General features: G+C 38.2%; 1 protein-coding gene across 1 annotated transcript; it reads right to left on the minus strand.

Moving 5' to 3' along the window:
- Positions 1-2,542: 2,542 nt before the first annotated feature.
- TCAIM (T cell activation inhibitor, mitochondrial) lies at positions 2,543-25,269 on the minus strand. Its single transcript, XM_059818462.1, has 11 exons — positions 25,231-25,269; positions 22,825-22,900; positions 19,386-19,521; positions 18,661-18,814; positions 17,214-17,460; positions 15,466-15,588; positions 12,706-12,803; positions 10,995-11,086; positions 8,479-8,711; positions 7,810-7,941; positions 2,543-4,357 (listed from the first exon to the last, which is right to left on the minus strand). Exons 2-11 carry the CDS (start codon positions 22,851-22,853, stop codon positions 4,132-4,134), a joined length of 1,470 nt encoding a protein of 489 aa, XP_059674445.1. The 5' UTR covers positions 22,854-22,900; positions 25,231-25,269; the 3' UTR covers positions 2,543-4,131.
- Positions 25,270-26,478: the final 1,209 nt, after the last annotated feature.

The raw sequence follows: 26,478 nt of genomic DNA on the forward strand, positions 1-26,478 counted from the left end.
TAAATTATTCAGCGTTTAAGCAATCATGTAAGGAATACGTAGCTGAAAAGGACAAACTGCAAAACAAGATTATTTTTCTGTTACTTCAGTATATACTGTAGTTTTTAACAAGGCCTTCCAGGGAGATATCTAAGCATTTTTCCATGCACAGAATCAAGATACCAGCTTTTAATCTTGTATTTTTAAGTCAAATTATTCTAGTATTTATATGCAACAGAAAAGCATGATCTCCACCTCTGAACTTTTTAAATTAACATTTTTACTGTATTTACAGCTATGTTTTCTCTTTCTCATCTAGGCTGCTTTTTTTATTTTTTTAAACTGCCCTGCTCTGTTACAATCTATACACTGTTAAGCTTATAAAGAAATATTAGGCAAGTCTCATCTTTGGATACATGTACTACACACATACTGTACATGCATATGTCCAAGGAATCACAGATATAACCCTGTTCAGACAAATACTATAAATTCTCAGAAAGACAACTTTAAATTAATAAGCTTCAAAATTTCACAGTTTCCTCAGAAGTGTTTTTAGCTGTAATGTACACAAACTAGATGAGATTTATGTTCTCCATGAAAAGGTCTCATGAATTTTGGATATGCTTTGATATATCAGCTCTGATCTTCTGGAACATACTGCCTTTTTAACTCTTTCTCAAGATTCATTACCAACATTTTGAATGTCTCACAAAACATGAATACAAGCCTATTAGTCCCTGAGACTGTATCACAGTTAATAGCCAAAAGAACAATGACAAAATGGGCATTATTTCACTCAGTCTTCATGTACAGGTCTATAAATAAAAATCATGTAGCAAGCTGGTAAAACACAGGCAGGAGTCCATAACACCAGAATTCATACAGAACTGATACTGTAAAACGTTATGCCGACACCTGACAAAATGGAAATTGCTGTTTGCCAATGCGTGCATCTCAAGGTCACAGTATTAAACAGCATCAAAATAAGTCGTTAAGGTGATAGATTTTGTCTTAAGTCCCCATCCCTTTTATTCTAGCATTGAGTCTAGCATTGAATTTCCTTCTGGCAGCTGCACTAAAATACTAAACCATTCTCAGAGGCTGAATGACACGATCTAGGCACCACGGTTTATTGACTCATGACAGATGACCAGCACACGTTTCAAGTCTTTGATCACTGGTAGAGATTCTTACTTATCTTCCAAATGTTTGTTGCAAATTTCTAAACAGGAGAAAACCTCAAATCTAAGCCAAACAGTAATAAATAAAACAGCAAGACATCAAGTCCACCTAATTTAATATTAGGATTTGTTTTTAAAGAGAACAGTTTTCAAACTTCATACCAAGTGTGTTTTCGGTTGTTGGCCACAGAGCAAGCAGGAATCCTGTACTGAATAAAACTACAGTAGATGTTAATATTCATTCAAAACTATTTCCACAACGAGCTGATAGCACAGTCTGTTGAACAGAATTTGAGGTGTTATGCGCAGTTTAAAACCAGAAAAAAGTTTCAAATCATTGTCCGTTTCCACCCTGCCATTGTGACAAAAGGCTTTCAGAGTTCTAAACCTTTTTTTTTCCCCCCACCTCATTAAAATGTCAGAAAGCAAAATGTAATTCCGACAGATTTAACCCATACACATCTACCTAAATGGACAATTCTCTTGTTACTTTTGGCACAGTCTTCAAAATAAGTCAAACTTGTCAAAATAAGTACCTACAACATGCACATTAAGTTTATCCTTCTGGTTTTTCCACTGCTTTTCTAAATATGTTAAAAAAACATTGTGAGGCGCATATGTTTGTAAAGTCAACTCGACCATTCTGTAGTAAAACCGATTTACAGAAAGTGCACTACAAAATAACTCTGTCAAGACCCAGACCTTACCATGCTGAATTACTGACCTATAGGCAACCTTATTTATAGCACTCAACTTTTGAGCAGTTTTACAGATTTTGACACGCATCTCCTTCAGAACTCAGGAAAACAAAACCCAAAACCTAACAGAAAAGGGAAGGACCATTCCCACAGCACCTGAGCTGACCACCTCTGGTGGGATAGCAGCAGGACTGGAACCCTGTGGCTTAGTGCACAGACCGGAGTCCCCAGCCTCTAGGTAACCTTCAGAAAAGCAGGCTGCCATGCCACCCTTTGAGGGCTGACACATTTTCCCAGAGGATTTTGGCTACTTCCCCTTAGAAGGAACAGTGAGAATCTTCAGATCCATCCCAGATTGGAAATGTTCAACAGCAGCTATTTTCACCGCTTCCACATTTAAACTCAGTCCCATTCCCTCTTGCCTGCCCTTGCCTAGCCCGATCCCCATTACAGGTCAGGATCTTCACTGCCCCATTTTACTTGCAGAAACATCCCATGCTCTATTTCATAAAGGCTCTTTACAGCTTATATTTCCTCCTCCAGCCACTCTAATCTTCTTCTCTAAGCCGCAAAGAGGTCCTTAAGTCTAGTCACTACTTTCTGTGACATTAGCATCAGCCCTCACAGAGTCGCATCAGGCTCTTGATCGAGTCTACTCACCTTCCCTCAGACTTTTTTTTTTTATCTTCTCTATAGTCAAACTGGACAGCTACTTCTTGCCTGAAGACCTGTAAGGGATCACTCAACTCAAGCAAGAAAAAAAAAAAATTACTATACTCAGCTTTTATTCCTGAAGACAGCCTACTTTCAGAGAGCTGTTACAGGGAATATTGCCAGGCTACAACTGACAGGACTGGCTCATTTGCTTAGCACAACTGGGACATGGACAGTATCATGAATGCTAGATGGATCAAAGGAAAGTAATGTGCAATGGAAGTTAACTACTTAGAAGAAACTATCAACTGATCTTCAGAATGTATACAGGAATTGCTAGTAATTCAGCTGAATTAAAGGCCTGAGAAAGTCACAGCTCTGTCTCAATGTTTTAAAACAGACATGTTTGAGATGACAGTGGGTGTTTTTGATTTAAGTTTGGCAACATAATAAACAACTTGACACTAAGCCTTTTAACAGGAGAAAACAGAGAACCACAACAATTTCCCTGCTCAATACAAATATAAATACAAGGCAAGTAAGCATTTGACAATTCCTTTTTTTTTTTTGCCAGTTGTTACAGGTGAATTCAAGTCCAGAAACCTTAAGCAGTTGGTTCTTCTCAAAAGACATTTTGCAAAGTAGTAACCCAAATACAAAATGCATCTTGGCATGCATTACAATGGAAAGTGTTGACATACATTCACACTTTATTTCATTTTTTTCAAGGAATAAAGTACCAGTGAAGATCCACGTTTGCCTTACTGCAAACTCCTTGCTCTCACGGAGAAGTGCTTATTCTTGCAGACAATCCCACACAAATCAATGCTTCCTTTCCTTAGGTGTCACATTAAACTACTCAGGTTTTAAGTGTTGTGAATGGGATTTGCAATCTGTTATAGTGTACGTAAAGAGGATCGTCTGTATTTATGGAGCAATTGCCAGAAAACAAAAAGAGAATCACATCTTCTTTAAAGTAACCGCAGACAGTACAACTGATGTATTTTGAAATTCTAAGGCAACAATATTGGACCAGCATATGAAAGTCTACTGTAGAGACCAAGTTAATGTACTGCTTTCTTCTGCAAAGTGGAAATACTCTGATGGTTTTTTCCCTTGTCCTTTTTTTTTTTTTAAATTCAGTAATAGGTAGCAATACGAAATGCCAATATTGCCACCAGGTAACTTACGTACTCAACTTCTGCATTCAATGAATCCCTTAAGATAACATGTCATGTCTGGTTTGAGTACTACACTCTTTATTTAAGATGATCTATCTGGCAATATTAATGTATATTAAAAATACATATGCACATTTTTGCAGACTTGCAATTTAATGTATTTTCGTAATTCACTACAAAAAATGCGGTTTCACTACTGCTACCATATACTGGGACTCCTACAGTACTATGGAGAAATGTACAGATGCCTTTCCCAGAACTGGCAATACTGCTCATTGTGCAAATTGTCCAGGACTCCAATCCTTTTTGAGCAGCAGTTAGAAAATTTGTGGGTTGAATACGGATATCAAAATACAGATTTAAATAATTTACTCTTAAAAACATTTATAGCCTCTTACAGAAAATAAACAATTAATCTGATTATCAGATATGTCCTCAGTTTTTCCAGTTCCAAGGTATACACAGGTCTCCATCCTGCAGCACAGAGTAGAAATGCGAAATGCAAAGGTGCATGCCTTGTAGGTACGGCAACGATTCTTCTAGCAGTCGCTTACAACAATCTATCATCTGTGCACTGGAAACACTGGGTTCCTTATACAGCCGATCCAAAGAAAATTTTTCAGTGGAAGTATTGATTAGCTCTTTTTCTGTAATCATCATCCTAGCAAATGAAGACAACATACAGTGACAAAATTAGAACATAATATCTTAAAAAAACCCTTGAAGTAAGTATATTTGTAGGTTATATGCATGGAAACAAAGGTGTTGCTTCATGTACAGCTATGGTACAGCTAAGATTTTTGTGCAGGTTGATACCTATGTCTACCTCAGAGGCTACACTGAACATGCTTCCATGACTATGGGCAACAGCATGCCTACAGAGTCACATCTGAAAGCCTGCACTGTGACATTTTTCTGCTCTCCAGGTAATGGGTAAAAATACCAAAATAGAAGTCCTATGAGGCTCCATTTTTAATGTAAGGGATGAAAGTACTTAAATAACCTTGAAAGTGTAAGCTTTAAGAATATATTCACGTTAGTAGCTACTCTGTCTTCTTAACTAAGACCAGTACTCCGCACATCATCAAAACCAACAGATGACAGGTACAGTCACCCAATGCATATTAAATGTGTTAATAACTTACTAATTGCAGAAGTATATGGATTTGGTTGGACTTGATGTTAAAGGTTTTTTCCAACCTAAATGATTCCATGAATATCAAATTCATAGCTTGCAGATGATTTTTTCCATTCACCCCAGACAAAGAGTGATAAGACACCACATGGCAAACTCAAGCTACTCAGAAATTACGTTATGTACAGAATTAAGAGTCACTGGAACTGTGACGGATCATCTAATGCAGAGACAGTTCAGATTCAGCAAGCCTTACTAGCTCAGGCACTGTGCCCCATTAACATAGCTACACTTCCAGAGCCAGCTTGGTTATAGAAACAGCACCATTACAGCCCTACAACACATACCCTGTGCTAAACAGGGGAGGAGCTACAAAGCAGGAGCACATTTGCAGAGCCACTGGGATGTGAATCAGCCCAAGCTGAGCACGGACACGGCTACTGAGACTATTTGACTCACGTGAAAATATTACTGTAGGGGCTTAACACCACTTTTTCCAGAGCTCAGTATGGGATCTCTGTGTACTCGCATGGCACTACGCTCTGCTGAGGCACTCAGATCGCTGTACAAGAGACCAGTCCAGCTCTGGCAGTCAGGGATGAACTGAGCCAGTGACTTAACCTGGAGCAAGCCTGCCCTCTCTACTGACCATATCCGTGCCACCCTCCTGAGCACATTCTCTAATACCTGAGCACTAAGCTTTCATGTTCTGTGAAACCTCAGGCTCCCTTGAAGGATATGAAGTTAGCTGCACATAGTGAGAACTGTAGGTTTATTTTTAGTTACTTCCACAAGGAGGCTTACGCCTCTATCACAATACAGACCTGATACTTTACAAAAGCAAGGGAAAGAGTAGGTTCATACTAAATCCTGCATTATTAGAAGAATGACATTATCCACACAGATAAGAACATTTTCTAGAGTAGCAGCGTTTGAACTCCCCTGTGCATCAGGTCATACAGAATTCCAGCTATGTTATGCTATTTACTGCATGTAAAACATTCATCTGCACATGTAAAGTAAATCCAGTACATATCAAAATATTTTCCTTTATCTCAGGGCCCCTTTAACCACAAGGAAGCTAAGGAAAATCAGAAATACAGAATGGGTTTTGTTCAAGGAAGCATTAAATGGAAAAGGAATTTTCAGCTTCAATAAAAAGACAACTAAGGGGAAATATGACATATCCACAAAAAAAAGAATAGATGTGATAAATACAGAATGACTGTTTTGTATTTCCTACAGCACAAAAACAAGAGAATGACAAATGAAATCATCAGGCCATGGGTCTATAAAACAAAGCACACCTCTTCCCTCCTTCATATACACATGCGATATGTAATTCAACTGTGCAATTTGCTGCCACGGGATATTCTGGAGCCACAAAGTATAAATCAGCTCAAAAAAATAATTAGACAATTGAGAGGGGGGAAAAAAGATCTATTGATCTCTTAACATGAGATAATGTTTCCAGCTTCAAGTATTTTCTCAAGTGCAATCAGTCGGAAACTGGGAAGCAGTACCCAGTAAAAAAACTCACCACATTTTTTGCCCCATTCATACAGCCTTTCCATAAGCTAATGGATGATGGGGACAGACCTTCAACAGGACCTGGTATAGTTGTTCTTTACTATTTCATACAAACCAGCAATCATCCAACACACAACAGAAGAGCTGAGATAGGTAGCTTGGCTCTTACATTCTTACAACACAGCTGGTTATACTCTGAAGGGAGTCCCACATTTTTCCTGGGTTAGTGTCTTTACAATGTGGGGTAGTGGGAGGTTTTTTGGAGAGTGAGTTACCCAGATACAAATGAATTTATTTGCTACAACATCACTCCCAACCTCTACAGACAATACTTTCCCAGCTGTCACATATGGACAGCTACATAGAGAGCTATTCAGCAGTTATAACTTATATGGCAAAAATAATCTAACTTCAAAGCTGGACTAGGCTTACGGAAAAATTCCAACAAACCTCCATGTTTTACCAAAGTCCATCTCCAAAATATATCCTCTCAAGTAATCAGGTCTTAACAGAGCTAAAACCATAAAGCCTTCAGTAAGACTCATGCCTAAAATAACCTTTGCAAAAAAAAAAAGTCTGGATCTATACATCATGTATACACACAAGACAGTGTGATATTTCAACAATTCATTAAAAGCTATCCAAAGCAGAAAAATAAACTTGCAGTAACAACCTCTAAAAAGACAGTAACACCCAGTTACCTAAACACAGTATTTTATTCAAAATAGAACCAGTATCTCTACTTCATGCTTTTAATCCTCAAAGACACATACAACATACAAGGTCAAGAACAAAATTTACAGTTCTGATGGATATTACAAGTCGTGGACTTAATATTAAAGTATGGTACTATGACTCCCTATTGTCATCTCTCTCATCTGACTCATCTGTGAAAGAGTACCAAGGAGGTATTTCTTTCATCATTCTATCCCAATTTTTCTTCTTCCCCTTGTTAGGTGCTAACTAATCTTTTCCTCAGCTAACACACAAACAACTAGAAATAATAATTCTTTAGTCATCTCAGTTATTTTTAGTTCAGATTTTACTGCTTTTTTTGTCACAATGTAAGTAACATTAATAGAAGTTTGCTGCTTTTCTTATTCAATAAAAAGGTCTCTTCCTTAAAAAATCCACCCCTCCTTTGGGGAAGTAATTGCAAAAAATTATGTAATTTTGTCTTGTAAGCAAAGATCTTTTCTTTCTGAATAATGTACAACTGTTTCTACAAGGTGAAGGATGAGTATTTTCTAACAACTGTTTGTGTTCACTGAACACCGAAATTTTTGACTTAGTAAAGCTGATGGGTAAAGTTTATTTTATAAACAGAAGTTTTTTTCCACTGAAATAGCATGAATACTTTCTTCAGAGTTCTCCTCCTCCAACAAATAAAACATAAGACATGCAAAGATTTTCATGAGCTAAATGTATTGAGTCACATGAACACTTACTCCTCCTTTCTTTTCAGATTCTCTCTTGCTTCCTGTGCTTTGGCAAAAATAAACCATTGAAGGGTTGCTGGATCACAAACCGTTGGGATCATGAAGTGTCCAAATTCATGTAAGCTTGGTGCATATCTGTCACTAATAAAACATGATGGAAGTAAAAGACAAGGTATCTTTTTTTTAATGCAATTATTTACATTAATTACTTTCAGAATTAATTCTAGATAAAAGAGTATCAATTAATCACAATCAGAATAATTGGTAAAAAATTAATCAAGTTTGGTTCATGAGAATACAGAAGCATCATACTTAAAGCTTTTTTAAAATTACATTTCAAAAGTGACTGTCAACAAAACTAAAAAAATATAAACAGCAGCACCATCATACACAGCTGAGTGTTGACAGCACAAAACCTTTGATTTAACCCAGCACAACACTGTAAGATAAAGACAGAACTTTGACTGTAACTTGAATGAAATTAAGCAGGATTTTCTTCAATCTGATTACTTCTTAACCAATAAAAAGGCACTTAAAACCTTCAGAAAAAAAGACTTTGACATAATGAAAATCCGAGATTATATTGGTTTTCTTCTTAGTGAGAGCAATAGACAGTGTAACAAAAAAAAGAAAGATTAAAAGCTCTAAAAGGAAGAAACCTTTCCTGCAAATACCTACCTTTCCAGAATCATTTGCAAGCCTCGCAGACTGCGAGGATGAAAAGGTAGTCTACTGTCACGTAATTTATTATAGAAAGAGTCCAGAGTCTCATAGTACTCTTCTAGAGTCAACAGGGGTTGCAGTTCTTCAATATATATTACTTGTATGCCTCCCAGAAGTTGGCTTATTCGATCTTCCAAGAACAGCAGCCTTTTTTGAAGTTTATAATAATTTGGCAATCTCTCAAAAATCTGTGCACACACACAAGCAAACACTTCCTATGTTACAAAGCATAAAACTTAATTTTAAGAAATGAAAAAAATAACCAGAAACTATAAAAGAAGAGACACTTAACAATGTAAACATTGAACCCCAGGGGGAAAAAATAATCAGAAATATCAAGTATATACATTTTGGGGCAAGATATAATGGAATAAGCTCGTAAATGTTTTCAGTATTTATAGAATAAAGGCACCAAAAGGCCATAACGAGGTTGATGGATGTCCTCTTTCTCTATATATACAGCAATTAATAGTCCCAGATAAAAAAAAATTATAATCTGAGGCCTACATAAAATGTTTATCACTACAGTTATAGTGGTAGAGCTATTCCACATACAGTCAAAAGTGGTTTTGCCATCTTAATTTATACTAATTCTCAAAAAAGAGAAGCCTCTGCTGCTGGAACTAGTTCTTTCCAACTGTTTAGATGATAACCTAGCTTGTCTTGAGTCTGAAGGGAGAGGAGAAAGGAGGAAGAGATCAGAGTACCAGATCTCTAATCTACAAAAGCTATACTAGAAAAGGTTAAGTGATCAGACTTGTGAGTCGAGACATAGAAGGTGTGATAGGGAGAAGGCTGGAACAGGGCAACATGTGAAAAGGGAAAGTCTGTAGTAGTAGTCACTACTTACCATCTAACCAGTTATTACTACAACATAGTTTTCTGCACAAAAAAATACTGCTGCTGGAAAAAGTTGAGTGATTTCAGAATGATCTCTTTAGAAACCCAAGAGCAGTAGAATCAGAACAGCTTTTGGCACAATAAAATCCATTGGTTCAGCATTTGCATTTGTTATAGAGAAAAACTGCAAAAATCCTCTAAATATTGTACCTCTGACCAAGCATTCTACAAACTGACTTGGACACTATTCTACTGCTTCCTTTTTCTAATAATTAGTAACAAAAGTAATAGCACCTAGGACTGCTTTCTAAAATGGGTTAGAATTGGACAAAAAATTCTGCTCTCTAAAAACCAAGCGGCTAACCAACCTCACGAAGATTTTCACTGCCTTTTTCTGTGTATCATCATCTAACATGATCTTCAGTGCGTTTTAAAATAAAGAGCCTTTGATTTCAGGTTCAAATACATACCTCTCCTTTGTCTTCCAAAGCAAATACCATCACCACAACTAACTACACACATTGTCCCATCTGCACAATACTTTGTGCGGATATATGACCCCTTCAGAAAACCCCTTGGCAAAGGTTAGAAAGAGGAAGCATTTCTCTTTTCAAGGAAGACACTGTTTATTTTAGCATTAAGCAAAAGAACACTTTTATTCCAATGACTATCAACACTCTCAAATCTCAGAGTAGAAAGTTTTGCATTAAATTCTAGTTTCTCAGTTTACGTTCTTTGTAAATCATTCACATTAACAAACCATGGTTTGTTTTCTCCCTCAGTGAAACATATATAGGCAAAAATTCAAACAATCACCAGAGAAAGCTTTGGATTGAGTGCTAATTTTTCATATTATTCATTGACTGGAACACAGAAATAGAATATCCTGATATTCTAGCTGGCTGAAATTCCCAACTATGAAATTCCACCAATTACCTCCTTTACAAAGAAATATTTTTTGATAGAACTATCAATAATATTTCAGCAACCAAGATTCAAGAAAACTTCCTTAGAAGACATGCTGATATCACTACATACTTTATTGGCAGTCCTTTGCATGTAATACTTTATCATTTAGGATGCCAGAAAGCTTGTCAACTCTGAACTTTACACAACCAGCAGCAGAATTCACATAGTCACTAAAGATAAATCTCTGCAACATCCACATTATCTGCCTAAAAGAACAAAGTGGAGTGACAGGGTTGGTCAGCAGCCATTGACTGAAATAATCACTTCACAACTCCCTTTAAGTCCCATTTTTACAAAAAATTTAAATAAAATTCCTAAATTCTTCATGGGAATGAGCTCTTTATGGATCATGAAACATTCTGCCAGTGCTCATTGCATAGACTGGAACACTGCGTAACAAATTAGTTTTCTTTGTATGTAATCAGGAGTAGGACTGATTTGTTAGTGAAAGCAGCAGTAAAGCTCTGACGAAGATTGTTGTCAGTAACAGTGTATCACAGGATTAAATTTAGAATGCAATGTACACAGTTATGCTAGACATAGTAGCTATGTGTTTGCTTTAAATTACTCATCAGTTATCCACACCAACTAATATTTTGGTTATAGTTTAAAAAAGAACGTCATAACAAGAGGCATTATCATTTACTTTGAAATCTTCTTACTTTGGTCCAGTGATGGTGAACATCCATGGTCCCGAGCATTATGTGGCCTGCTGCACTCATACCTGAACGGTCTGTAAATACCACCGTGTGTCCTGAAGATTGAACAAAGCTCTTTACTAATTTGGGTGACTGCAATTATTCCCACAATTATTTAAGGCTTAACTATGCTACTAACATGTCACAAGCAACATATTTCTGCAGCACAAACACACGAGTAGGTGCTTTCGTTGTTCTCAAAATTTAAAAGAGTGATTCTTAAAACTTCAGTTCAAGAATTTTTTTCATACAAACATTACCTAGCATTTGCCTTCTCCCTGCTTAAACCTGATAGAAAGACTACTTTTAAAATAAGAGAAAATCTCAACAGGGGGCATATTCAAAGAATCTGTACAAATCATGTATACAGTAGGAAATATATGCTATGCTATATGCTTAAAGTATATGTAAGTAAGGTAAAGATTGGTCAAAGAACTATTAGCACAGCCATTCAATACTACTTCCACAGAACTCTCTGTGACATGCAAGCTGTAAGAAACGCTTTCACATTAGGTTTTTGCTCTTTTTTAAAAGAAAGCATAGAGAAAACATAAAAGGATACTACTAGGTTTACTTTTGGGGGGACAAATCAGTTTTGAGTCTGAGTGTGGTTTTTTAAGTGAAGTACAAAGATCCTCAAGAATTCTTTAGGGTAAAAGCAGAGGCAACTATTTATCAAAATAAGCTTCCACAAAAGTCTTCAGTGTGATGTATTATTAATCTACAAGACAAGGCTTAAATAGAAGCTCTTGCTCTCAGAAATCAGTTTTCCAAAATCCTTAAGAAAGGACTTTAAGGCATCTAGTCCACCCTTGTACCCCAAGGCAAGATCAACTGTACCTGTATAATTACTGACAGGTATTTGTCCAGTATATTATTAAAGATCTTCAAAGATAGAGACCACAACAGATTCACAAGACAGACTTCTCTAGCACTTTAAATCCTTAGCATACTTAGGTAAAGAAACTAACTTGAAACCTGATACAATTTAAAACTACTACTTATTGTCCCATCCACTCTGTCTTTTTACAAAGGATTAGGTGAACCCTCAAATGAAAGCCACTCAAAACTGAGCATCTGCAGACAGGCATAAAATGTGGAGTTACAATTAGAGGAAACAGCTACTGTCACAGGTCAAACAGCTGTATGAGAAGAATCGTAGGTGAGGTTTACAGAATACTTTAGTTTTTCCTGAAAAAACAGACTTTAATATAGGTATTTTACGGAACATGCATGATAGGAAAAGAAAATACGATTTTGAAGGTATTCTAATATGTCCTCCTTATATTAACTCTTTAGAGAGCTACTCACATTTTTGTCTCTAATCTACCATGGATAACAATCTATTGCTACCTCCACCCTTTCAGAGGTTCAGTCTGGATTTTTTACTTTCATTGTTAGTACTAAGTCTAGTGCCTTCAAATCACTCAGTGTGCATTTATTAAGAAGTAAAATAGAAGCTGAGTGTAGCAAATACACTGTAAGGAAAGGTGACTTTAAAAAATACCCAGTAGCTTAAAATGTAAGTTCTCATCAGCTTTTCAGTAAGCCTAGCAGGTTTATTTTTGCAGTTATCAAAAGCATTCGTGAAAAGAACTAGAGCTCCCTTGTCACAGAAGACTCATGCTCACCTTTGAATCAATACTATATTATATGAAACAAGCAATGGAAATACCTTTAACATTCTCTAATACTTCAGGTCTCTGTTGGACTAAGCGACCCAGACTGTGTAGTTGGCTACAGCGGTGAGCAATACCCCAGCTTCTCTGCCACCTAAAATATAATTGAAAGCATTTCATTCTCAACATTATTAAAAAAACCCCCCAAAACACAGAAGTTGAGATGCAACTGAGAGCCTTATAACACAAACAACTCAAACAAAATAGCACTCCAACAGTAATAAAAGCAATAAAAGTCCATGTCATGCTATTTGAATAGATAAAAAGCCTAAGTTAAATTTCACAGTCTTTCTTAAAGTGACTACCAAAAAAAGGAATAAAACCAGATATAGGAAAAATAAATATAAAACCTGGTAGACAGAACAGAACTTGCAAATCCTTCCTCCAGTAAGAGGGTTAAGTAAGTAAATAGCAACAGACAACCCAGTATTTGGTTCAGTCATGTGGCATGCAATTTCTGTTTGTACACGGTGTAATGTTCATCTAGAAGAGCAAATACTGTATATAAAGACATTGACTCTTTTTTTTTTTTTTTTCCTTTGAGTTCCTAGGCCAAAACATGACACTGTTTCCAGTGGTTAAGTTGCTATATATATTTATATTTTACAGTGGAATAATTTTTGTAATACCACACAGGAGCCAGGTGTTACATTGGTGCCTTTATTATAGATAGTTTTGACATCTCTTCTATCACAGACAGGTCAGACAAACTCTAACTAAATTTCAAAAAGCATTTAAACTGTGAAGTTCTCCCGGTGTATTGAAAAATTACATCCTTTTACAAACTTCTAGCTGATATAAAACTGTCTCAAAATGGGAAATTACCATACCCTTATTATATTGGGTCTGTCTGGGATGGAGTTAATTTTCTTCATAGCACCCCTGTGTTTTGTATTTTTTACTAAAACAGTGTTGATAACACACCACTGTTTTGGCTATTGTGCAGTGCTGGCACAGTGTCCAGGTTTTCACTTTTTCTTCCCACTCTGTCCCCCTCCATCAGCAAGTAGGCTGGGGTGGGCAAGAAACTGGGAGGGGACACAGCCAGAACAGGCGAGTCCAGCTGACCAAAGGGATATCCCTGACCATATGATGTCGTGCTCAGCAATAAATACTCAGGGAAAGGAGGAGGAAGCAGGGACCCTCATGGTTACAGCGTCTGTCTTCCCAAGTAAGCATTACACATACTGAGGCCCTGCTTTCCCAAAGGGGCTAAAAACCTGCCTGCTGATGGGGAGTAGTGAATTAATTCCTCCTTTTGCTTTGCTTGAACACACAGCTTTGCTTCACTTCACCTATTCTACCTTAATCCACGAGTTTTCTTGCTTTTGCTCTTCCTATTCTCTTCCTCCCATCCCTCTGGGGTTGTATGAGCGAGCGGCTGCGTGGGTACTTAGCTGGTGGCTGGAGTCAACCCATATCATGTCATTTAGGGAAACCTAACTGGCAAAAAAACACTCTTTGGGATGCAGAATATGGCACTATGCCACAGCACTTATGAGGCAATTCAATCTTTTATAATGCAAGTAATTCTAATAACTATTTACTGTTACCTAGCAATATAATTTTGCTTTCAGCAGCACCAGACAGGAATGTAAAAAGGTGGCTTATAGATCCTACCTTCTCTTCAGCTGTTCTAAACTTATGCATGCAATAAAGTCAATGACCCCGTTATTTTTTCAAACCTCTGAACATTAGCATTAGGCTGCAGGATCACAAGTAGTAGTTTCCTATTAAGATACTTGCTTGTCAGATTTCTGACACTCACATTTATTTCTGAATTATGACAAAGTAACTCTTAGAAGGTTAGTAACTCTTCATGGAACACAATAGTTTTAGCGTATTTTAAAAGCACAAACTATAAGAAAATTAAATACAAGCCATGAATAAAACCAAACCTACGCATTTAATACTGAAGACTTTCAGAAACTTAAAAATCCCCACCGCAGCACAGTTGCAGAGGATTAGAAATAGTGTTAAAAATACTGGCTTCAGCTTAAAGGAAGCCAGGGTCTTTTACAGGGTGAAAGGCACAAAAGCATGATTTCAGAAGCTCCAACTCTCTCTTGCCTGGTTAAAAGAAGAACGTAACAGACTAGCCCTTGAAATAATCCTCCAAAGTTTATTTTTCCATTGCTGAATAGCCTCACTGCCATTTTTCCATCCTGAATATCCCACTTAAGAACATCCTCATTCGAAGGCACAAAATTTAAGAGAGGATCATAAATTATTTTCTGGAAAATATTCTGAAGAATCAAGATCACCAACTGCACTCAGCCCTTTCAAGCAAAGAAATATCTTCCTCCTCTGGAGTGTGGGAAACAAGACACTAGAAAGAACATTTTTATTAAGCTGTCCCAGGATGTCAATATGTACCATGTGCAAAGTTGCATTTCACTGCCAATCTAGTTAACTTTGTAGATATTCACTCGAATACAAGAACAGTAATTTTACCCAGCAAAACACCCAAAATAATGCATATGCACAGGCCCTATTTCAAGTGCTTATGTGTTTGCCTCAACCGGAGTCTACGTTATTAGTTACAAATACTACGTCTTTTTGAGCAGATTGTAACACAAAACTTTTGTCCCAATAGAATTCTTCTAGAGAAATATTATTCAGTGCAATAACACTTTTACCTATATGAAATACAGCTGTTTTGCTGGAATAAGCCTTTAAAGCTCATGGTGTAGTATTACACAACACTTCCTTGCTTTAACTGTTTTAATGCAAGTCCAACTGATCTAATTTATTACCTGATATCTGAGAGCTGGAGTTGATGACAAAGTTCAAATTTTAAACGTTCTAGTTCTTTTCTAAGTGGCAAACTCTTTTTCAGCTTTTTTACTGCACTTGCTTCATTATCATCTAGCCAGGATCTGAAAGAAGAGGAGGAAAAAAACCCAACAGTAGACGCATGCTGTATCATCTTTCATGCAAACAGTACAACTAACTGAATTCTTACTGTTAACATTGTTTTATTTCAAGTTACCAGGTAAAGGGATTTTTTTAAAAGTAGAGGACAGAAACTGAAATTGCTAAATGCATCACCTTAAGATATCTACAAAGGAAAACCTGGCGCGTAAAGTCTTTGGGGGGACTAGGGAATCAAGTTGAACCAAAAGACACTGACAGTGTTACAACCATATGAGTTAGAGGTCTGAAAGGTGTAGAGCAGCAGATTAGTGTGATTTAGGGGGGCAGCCTCAGAACTTAGTGCTTTAATGAAAAAAGTTCCCACATATCTGCCTTTAAAAAAAAAAACACCAAAGTGATCATAGCAGACTATCAGAAGGGAGGTGGTACTAAAGGGATAAGTTAGGTAACTCTTACAGAGCTGGGATGAACACAGATTAAGCAGGTAAAAGTTTTACAGTTCTTTTGTCAATAATCACAACCAGGCAAACATGACTTATGGAATACATCTAAAACTTTCAATAAATAGATCATTCTATTTCTAGAAAAAAGCTACTCTAAGAGAATCAGCCTTTGTTCATAGCATAAACTTATTTTCATACTCTTATTTTTACAAACAAATACTTCCATTCTCATACTGTATTCTAAGTGAAAAAATTCAAACTCAAAAGCAAAAAGAGAGGCCCAATGCCAAATAGCTAGGTATTAAAACCAGACTGTTAATATGTAACTGTTTGTGGCATTTCTTGTAAACGTGTAAAAGTAATTAAAAATATTCTCTAGTGTGTTACATCTCAGTGAAGTGTTTTACAGTAGCATATATTACAGTAGTTTTATTTGTGAGGTGCTAGGTAGGATGAGGGGTATTCTTTGCTCTGACGATACTACGACCACAGTTCTGCATTTATTTCAAATGGCACCTAAGTCTCATTCTTACAAAAAGTTTTTCAAGGCAGTATTTTTCACAGTTCCCCAAAATGAGCACATACAGATTTTATAAACAACCAACTTCTAATACATAACACACGGCATTTAGTGCAAGTTCAGTATTTAGAATTGCCTCAATTTAAATATTAAGGTTGGTACGCTGAACAACGAATCAGAAGCACAACACTAAGATATCTGGCAAATTAAAACACTCTAAACTCAGTTTTCATGCATTATCTCCTACCCCACCCCCAACAGAATGGGATAATGAAATACTAACAATAAAGTTCATAGGCATATAGTTTTGTGGTATGGAAGTCCTGTAAGAGGTAAGGGGCTATCTGGAGCAAGTGGAACCTCTGCCTCCTTCTGAATTGCCACCTATAGTCCACAAAACTGAAAAACTAGATCAACCAAAACTACATTGACCAAACATGAATGCTGGGCAAAGAGACAAGAATGCCTCAGCTTAGCTGGCACTATAGTTATCCCAGGAGCTCATTTGAACTCTCTTTAATTCTAAAAAGCGTGACAGAATTACACGTTGGACAATAAAGTTTCGTATTGTTCAGAATGTTTATCGATTGCCTTTAAAAACCTCAGCATTAGAATAAGACCAATTTAGGTTACAAAATATCAGTTAAATAAAAGCCTTACATACATTAAAGTTGTTTCCACTCTCTGGGCTTGTTCTAGTTCCTCCTCAGGATCCTTGAATCCAGTAAATGAATAATAAGTCTTATCCCATCTGATAGGTCTGTTCACTGTGCTTTTCGCTTCCTTGTGGGCCTGAGAGTTCTCATTCAAACTTTGAATATGATCCGTAGATAAACTGCAGGAGTTGAGAATATCTAATACTGTGCTCAGGAGATCCCTAGTATGTAATGTAAAACTGACTGCTCGAAACCCTATAAAATATAAGTCCCACAAAATTAGTATTATTTAAGTAAAATTATTTAAAATGCATTCACATTTCTCTCATCTTACAAGAACCCAAACAAGGCGTACATAGTTGGAAATTATTATGATACTGTTATTTTAATACTCACTGCAAAATTCATGTGTAGTTTAACCTTTAAAAATGTTATGCAGCCAAAAATATAGAGCTGTTTTAACTATCTGAATCATTGGACACATTGGAAACCTAGCTACAGATGCAGCATAACCCAAAAAAGGATGCTTTCACTTCAGCAGTGGCAGTTTTGTCCAACAGCTCTACACAACTCATGTTAATACTGATCATCACTTTGGACATAATTTACTGTAGAAACGCAGTACTACAACAGATCTTCACAGGCTATGAACAGAAGATTCAGAACAAAACATTACACTTGCACACTGGCTAAAACAAAGTCCCATCACTTAGCTATTGGGCCTAACTGCCCCATTAGAAAGCAAGTGTTAGACTCAAGAGCAGAACACAGCTATCATTTCAACTGTTATTTTAAGTAGACTGGACATAACACTACTATTCTCTTGAAAAACAGTACGATTTTATTTTCTAGCACTAGGGTCCCTCACAATTTGCTCAAGTGTTTTGACTGGCAGGATACAGAATATAAAACTCATCTGTTAGAGAAGGCATATTGGTACATCAGAGACAAATACGTAGACTAAAATCAATCTAAACCAATATTCCAAACTTAGCAATATTTTCTGTAGTCTCAAAGTTAAGAGACAATGTAGTAAATTGAAGCTTTAGGTATTATACAACTTCTGCTTACAGAGTAAGTTCCTACTGGGCGACAAGCACCCTGACATTGTGTACTACACATTATCTGCAATGAAAACAAGGACCCAACTGTTGTTCCAATTAAATGTGACAACAGCATTAAAAGCAGAAAAATTATCATCGACATCAACCTACGTTTTTTATTTCCTCACACTGTAACTTGCCCTCAACTATGTAATTTCTCATTCTTTCAATGCTTTTTAAAGCTTAAGACGTTTAATTACTTGGGATGGTCCTAGCCGTCTGATCTAATACATATTTTCATTGTTTGACAGGATTTTATTCAGTTGAAAAGTCATTATGACTGCACAAGGCTAAGTAATGGTCTGAAAAAATTTAAATGCAGGAAGATACATTCTGCTCGATATAAAAGCACCTGAAGCACTGAAGGACTCTTGAACATTAGAAGAGTTTGGTTCTCTTTCTCTTACATAAAAAGTAAGCTGAGTTGGCTTAAAGGAGCGAAATCCTGGTTTCTGTAGATTCTCCAAGTAGCCATTTAACCTCTTCAAAGAGTTTTCATTTACTTCCTGTTAAAAAAAAAAAAAAAAAACAACAAACCACCCACACACATTACAGATGATGGATTTGGTCATTTTTCATCTAAACCTTTTTAATCTCACATGCAGAATCAGTTTTTACAAACTGCCAGCTGCTCTTAACAAGTAGTGATATAGTTCATATTCTCAGCATAAATGACTAATCATCTTGCATGAATAAATTGTATGATGTACATACTTCTACATTCTTGTACATTCCAAAACACCACTTTTAAGGCTTTCAAGCTTAAACAAATCCATTGATTCAAATATAATGCACAGCATTTCAAAGTGATAAAGCAAGTCATATGTATTATAAATTAAACTGCAAAGATTCCATATTTTCTTTATAACAATTAAACAGAAAATATGACTAATAAATAATGGATGTTTAAGGGATCTAGCTTTGTTAAAAATAAAGAAAGTGCATCTTTTCGTTCTCTGGTAACAACTGTATTCAATTCTAACACTACTTTTGTTTCTCTGACAGCAGAAAAACCAGAAAATTTCCATCCTTTATATGTGACGCGTTTACGAAGAAAGCACACTAAAAGATTTTTACCCTCTCTTTGGGATGCTGGCCAAAGAAATCTGGATGCACAGCAAAATAGAAAGGTCTGAGAGCATTGATGGCATCAGCTCCTGACAAAGTTCTTGACTGAAGAATGCATTGTAGCAGTATCTTCTCCAGACATAACCTAATAAAGTAATAAAATGCTTATGTATGATGCAACCAATCAAGTGACAAACTGGTATCAATTACATTAGAATGTGACAGAACGGAGTAAACATTCACAGTTGCAAATACAGTAATTTAAAACTCAGAAGTCTGAATGCTGGATTTTTCCCCTTGGGACTCGCAAAGCTGTATTTATACGGAGCAAATCCAACAGGTTTAAGAGATGGTGGATGCTAATGGCTGTTTAATGCCATGTAAATAAGTACAATAACTTTTTCCTCTACTTTCTCAAAGCAGGCTGAAATAAAAATTCCCCAGTCAAGTAGTTTGCATGATAAAGACTGGCTTTAGTGGTATTTTTTGTAGCTATTGCTGAAGCTGCTCTTAAAAGCCTACCCTTACATACTTTTGAACATCCAAGTTAAAAAGCCAAACCCAAAATTTTTCGAGCAGCGCCAAAAGAATATTAAATTTTACCCAGGAGTAATAATCACAACTCAATCAAAAGAAGTTCTGCAGTAGTTTCTGAGGTCCACATACTTGTGCCCATTTAAAAAAAAAAAATTAATCTACTTTCCCAAACATAGTCTTTTATAGAAGACATCAAGTAAAAAGACAGTACTTTTTGCCTGTTGATCTTCACTGAAAGAGAGGAAAACAAGGACTAAAAGAAATTTCAGTGGTAGGAAAAGAAGATTGTTTCACCTCAGATCAGAAGGAAAAGTTAAGTTTGAAGAAGTTCTAGGAAGTTCAGAAAGTACAGAAGACTGAACACCTCCAATTATGCAAAAATTAAACAACAGTTCTGCAAAGAGTACACTTGTGTAATAGAAGACTGAATTGGAAGGAAAAGCAAGTTCTGAATTAAAGACCACCAAAATTTCCTGCCGTAGCTCAAAGTTGATACTCAGGTTCGCAAACTGATTACCAAGAGACAGTCTATATAAAAATGACAAGAAAACGTGAATTGGTAACTATTTAATAACAGATTTTTCCTTTAGCCGATTTCACAGGCTAACAAACTCAATGGGCCAACCATTTACTCTGTGATTAACGTTCATTTTAGTTTGCAACTCAGAAGAGTAGGGGTTCTGCTCTGTTAAGCAATACAATGCTGTTCCACTTCTCACAGTATCATTCATCCAAACTGGAAGCCCCAAATAGGAAAATATACGGCAGGTTGGAAGCAAAGTTGCTTCCAATTCACAAAAAACTAACAACTTTATTAACAATAGTAAGAAAGACTGTTTTACAAAGAGCTATTTTTCAGCATCCTAGACAAAATAATTGTCCTGGACACAGAAACATGTGAGACTGTTTCCTGACTGCTTTCATTCATTAAAAAAATATAATCAAAAAAATCCCCAGATTTTTGTTCAGACAATAAGCAGTATTTTTCATTTTGGCAAATGGTAAACAACAACAGCTGAGCTGTCAAGCAGATGCAATGACCCTTACCTTATCTTTTTTCTGTAAACCTTTCCAGCTCTTCAATTAGAAACATGAAAGCAGCTAAAGCTAATGTTTCCTGCCTAAGAGGCAGGCAAATATTTAATGAGTAGGTCTTAAAAGTCAGCTTGCTGAAAACAGGAGACATTTTTGTAGAAAAGTGGAATAGAAAATCTGTAATGTAAGATGACCAGTGAAATTTCAAGCTGTTATGACTAAAACCAATTTTCATGCATGTGGATTAAATGGAAGATTAAAAAAAGACAAAATGTATTCCTGGCAAACGCTTCTACCTCCTTACTGGCTGCATCTGAGAAAGACTCTAAGATTAGTTGTTGCTATAGCCCATGATCATACTCAAAATAGCAGGAGATGGTGAAGTACCACAGCAATATCATGTTTTTATGGAGAGCAAAAGCTCTCAATGACAAGAGCATGCCAGAGTTGCTCAGTGATGCAGGAAAAAAACCTCTACCTGACCTGGCAAGAAAGGAAGCAAAGCACACTGGATGAAAGTCCACTTGGTCATATGCTTTACCATTTTGTATCCCAAAACACCAAAATAGTCATCTTGCTGAGGAAAAAAAATAGCAGAAATTGTTGTCATCGTCTTTTTTTTTTTTTTAGCAAGTGGACACAAAGAGGTAAAACAGAAAAAAATTCTTTCCAGCAAAGGAAAAAAGAAGTAAATTAACCAGCTACCTATCTGATAGCAGTTTTGATTAACAGCCATGCAAGAAACCCACATCCTCCTACACCCAGCTGCTAGGAGGAAGTAAGGAGCTCAGTTCTCGCTTCACCTTATTCGTACACCGTTTCCCACATCCACTCTCAAGCTACATTGCATGCCATTTCCAGCAGTTAGGAGAAAAAGTTCCAACATACCTGGAAACTATTAATCATACTTCCAAGTTTATTAATCATAAACTTCCATCTGATATTCTACAAGAAAAATGGCCAAGTATGGTTAACTTCAGTTCCCTTGTTTTGTATATAAGTAACACTGTCATGCTAGTAGGAAGGCTCAGGATTCCAGCCAAAAGTCTATTTTGAACTTGCTTAAAAGAGAAACGCTCAAAGGCCAAAATTAGTCTGCGTGACAGAAGGAAGAATTCATTCACTGAAGGTGAAAGACAGAACGCTGAGGCATCTTTCAAGTGAAGTGACAAAATAAATGAATTAAAATGAACTCAGAGAGAGAAAATGCAAGAAAGATGCTTATAGCTTCTCTCATAAGGAACAAGGATTGTTCCAAGAACTTCATTCAGATTTGAAGAGCAGAGAAAGGCTTCGTGTTAAAATCAAGGTCATAACCACTTTGAGGGGCGCCGTTACCACTTCATGAAAGATATGAAACACAATCTCCGCTAGAACACATTATGCAATCGTACTCTAGGACAGATTTAATTTATTGATTAAATAATCCCCTCCAACTTTCTTTTTACTTTTTCTTCACATCTCTCTGAAGTTTAACTTTTTGGCTTATAGCTTTGGCACTGAAAAGCTTTGTTAAATTAAGCTCATTATTACAGATATATTCACTCATTTTGAAACACTGAGCTTTAATAGCTCAATAACACAGTAAAATATTGGATATCATATTCAGATTTAAACTACTACTTTCTCATAATTAAGCTATTTTAAACCCCTTGTTTTGTTGAGTCCCTTTTTAATATCTCACTCAAGGACAAGCATATGGCTTTTGGGGATTTTCAACTGTGGATGCTCTGTTGAAAGCTTCAAGTGGTAAAGATGAGAAAGCCAAAGAAATAGGCATTAAACAAAAATACCAAACCAGTTTTACATATATGCCAGTCATAAGCAAACACTTAAACATATGCTAAAGGTAAATTAGGTCAGCAACATGCCATACCTTCTCACGGCTCTCAAGCAGCAAAACATTTCAGCAACTCAATGGTCAAGCTAACTTTCAGCCATCCACTAACTCACTTAAAAAAAAGAAAAAATGCTGTTTAGTAATGGACATGAGTATTTCCCTGTTACTTATCAGTGCATTCTCCAAATCCCAGGTGATAACTTTCAATAGTAATACAAAATTGAGAAATCGCACACAAACCCTAAAGTTTTGCATAAGAATGTTTTCAGTTTTCTCTACAAACAGCAAGTCTTACAAATATTAAAAGTTGTTACCATATTCTGATTTGAAGCTGAGTATTTAAAGATGTTCCAGTTAGGAAAAAACCCTAAAAAAATACTTACTTAAAATGTTTCCTACTCTTCCTGATGTTCAGCTTTTGTGTTAAGTACAGAAACAAAAACCCAGAAGCTTTCTTTAAGCGCTAATACATACCAGCTCATGGAATTCCATGTAAATTTTTACTCTGCTAAGTCCAAAACTTTCAAACAAATCATAATACTTGAAAATTTATATGCCAACTATTTTATGGGGGCACAATATAAAACTAAAGGGAAAGAGACTGTCATACAACAATGCCTGAAGTCTTTATCAAAAGTTTGCTGGCATTCATAAAAATTAATCAGCAATTTTTACCAGTAGCTTCTGCACTGTTCAACTGTAACTGAGCGTTTTCCAACACGAGATAAACCACTTAGTATGTCAGAGTACAAACATATACCTAATTATTAGGGATTATGAGAGAAGCTCCCTATTGGCAATGTTCTGTCATATGTTTTGATGCACTTTTTTTTAAAAATATACTTTTCTTTGCACTTTTCAAAATAACATGTTCCCACTAAGTATGCCATTTTAAAGCACCTGGGATGAGCAGTTATGAGAAATACCATTCCTGTTCCAATACAGCATGATAGTTCCTATGACTGTTTTGCAAAACACCTGAAATTTTACAAGTGCATCTTACTAATACAAATATACTTAACTAAGAATCTAAATTGTTTAACAAATATTTTACTAGAGGTGAACAGGGTGAAAAAAAAACCATGCTGAGCTAAAATATCCCCAAAATACTTTATAATTTTTGTCTTCTGATGTTCAACTAGAGGTGGGCAAGACAATAATAATTCCTTTTTTAGTGACCCTAACGACAGTCCTACTCATAAACTAACTTAAATACATTAACAAGCTCTCTGGTAATACAACAGTTTCTTCTCTCTGTAATTTTAGCTTCAGGGATTTGAACCGAGGATGGAAAACCCCCAAGAATCTCACTAATCTGTGGTGACACTTTATATAACCAGACAAAAGCATCATTGTTTCTTGTTTTAAATGCTCTGTTAAGTGCGTATAAGTTGTTACATTGCTCAGTGAAAAAATAAAATCTCCTGGTTTTGAGTTAAGTTTCACCTGCCCCCCACTTCGAAGATATGCTTGCTAACACAAAACAAAATAATAGTTACGTTGCAGTCGTTTTGCACAAGCCTTTGGAAACAGGACATTGCACGCTACTACCTCACCACTCAAACCCAGATGATGTATTTCAGCTGTTTACCTGTGCTTGACCCTTAAGGCAGCATGAAGAAAACTATGAAAATAAACAAGATGACAGCGAATATAAGCTTTGGTGAAATTGATTGATGCACTGCTTGAACGAAAACAAGCTCTAGTGATCCAACCACCAGTACTTTTAACTATTTAAAGCCGAGCCCTGGTAGAATTCACTTTAAAACTCACTAACGTCGGTCTTTCCGACAGCTACTGAACGGCACGACTGTCAGCGGTGTGTGCCACGGGCCTTCCCCCCCCGTTCAGAAGGCAGGGAATAACGAGCAATCTCGCCGGCCTGCCTGACGGCAGCAGCTCCCGGGCACGCCGGTGCTGACCCCCCCGGGCCGTACGGTGCGCCCGGGCCGGTGCCCCGGGGCTCAGCCACCGCAGAACGGCGGCGCCGAGGCGCGGTCGCATGAGCTGCTGCCGGCCGCACCGCTTTCCCAAGGCAGCCTACGGAGACCCCGACACCGGAGGAGCCGGGCGAGGCGGCCCCACCGGCCACCTGCCGGGCCCGCGCCGCCGCCGCCAACGGCCGCCGCAGCGCGCGCGCTCCGTCGCGGGCAGGCTCCGCCGGGGGGGCGGCGCGGAGCTGCCCCTCGCCCGGCACCCACCCCGCCGGCGGGGGGACAGCGGCAGAGCCCGGCCCGGTTTCAGCGCAGCGCAGAGCAGCACGGCACAGCCAACGCACCCGCGCCCCCCCGGGCTCGGCCTCGCACCGTCCTCCGACGCTGGCGACGGCCGCGCCGGCCCCCCGCGGGGTCGCGCTGCCTTCCCCCCTCTTCCCTCCCCTCCCCTCCCCTCTCCCCGGTGTCGCCCCTCGCGGAGGATCCCGAGACCCCTGTCCCCCCTTACCGCCACGGCCGGGCAGCGCCTGCCGAGGCTTGGCCCCCATCGCCCGGCGCAGCCACCCCGCCGACAGCCCCGGAGGCGGCGGGCGGGGGCGGGCGAGGGAATTCCCGCCGGGGGCGGGGCGCGGGACGGCGGGGGTAGCGCGCGCGCCTGCGCTCCCGGCCCCAGCGGCTCCTGCGTGAGCGGCCGCCCCGCCCCCGGCGCTCACGTGAGGTCCGCGCGCCCTGCCCTGCGCAGGCGCCGTCGGCCGCCGTCAGCCGCGCGCAGGCCGTCCCTCAGGGCCGCCGGGGGCTTCCCCCGCCCGGGGGCGCTCTGGGTGAAAATGGCGCCTGGGGCCGCGGTGGGGGCCCGCGGCCGTGCGAGCGCTGTCATAGATGCTACGCGCCGGGGAGCGGAGGATTAGGTGAAGCAAACACGTAATAGCCGTTGATTTCACGCTTTAAGCGTTGCTGCTGCCCTTGCTGGCGAGCTGCACCCCGTCTTGTAAATCTGCACGATGGCATGGCAGCCGTTTCTCAGGGAGCTGTACCGCAAGATGCGGAGAAGCGGTTCCTTCTCATTTCAGTGACTGCTGCTTGTAAGAGTAGAGCATGTCCACAGTTGTTACTTGGGGACGTAGACGGGAAATCCCTGACACAAGAAATCACTGCTCTTTTGCAAGGAGGAGGGAAAGGGTTTCTCCAAAAACTTGCACGTGCTTCACCTCTCCTTTGTTCTGCAGAAAGAAATGGGCACAGAACCAACCGTGGGCTCCGCTGTCCCAAGGGGAAAAGCAAAGGCTATTTTCCTGCAATTACTAACGCTCGCTGTATATGTACATCCATACATGTGTTGTTCCAGGGTGGTTGGTGTCAAGAAGCAGCTGCTGCAGAGACACACAACCTCAGAGCAAAACTGTCTATTGCTGACGAGTTTCAGAACAAAGAGAGATTAACGGTTAGGGATTGGAGTTATTTGCACAGAATCTATTGCATTTCCAGGCAGAAAAGGTTAAAAAGAGGACTGACAAGGTTTAGGAACTGTCTGTAATTCACTGAAGCTTTAAATCAAGCTAACGCTCTCACAGCCCTTGGGGGATTTGCATAATTTCCGTAACGTGCAGCATGTTTTTTGCCTCCTGATAGAAGCCGTCAGTTATGTAAGCAAATTGTTTGCATAATTATGCAGATGGGAAAATAAATTTAATTGGTTGAACAGAAAAGTGTGCTGTTCATTTCACCCAGGATTTCTTTTAACTTAGCGAGGAATAAA

This window comes from Gavia stellata, chromosome 6 (assembly GCF_030936135.1).
Source record: "Gavia stellata isolate bGavSte3 chromosome 6, bGavSte3.hap2, whole genome shotgun sequence".
In the NCBI taxonomy this organism is placed as follows: Eukaryota; Metazoa; Chordata; class Aves; order Gaviiformes; family Gaviidae; genus Gavia; species Gavia stellata.

Excerpts from the sequence above, each read along its gene's own strand:
- TCAIM (XM_059818462.1), bottom strand. The coding sequence starts at position 22,853 with ATGTTTTGCTGCTTGAGAGCCGTGAGAAG. Across the intron at positions 19,522-22,824 it reads TGCTTGAGAGCCGTGAGAAG|GTTATGTCTGGAGAAGATAC; the intron begins GTATGGCATGTT and ends TTACTTTATTAG. Across the intron at positions 18,815-19,385 it reads GCCAGCATCCCAAAGAGAGG|GAAGTAAATGAAAACTCTTT; the intron begins GTAAAAATCTTT and ends TTTTTTTAACAG.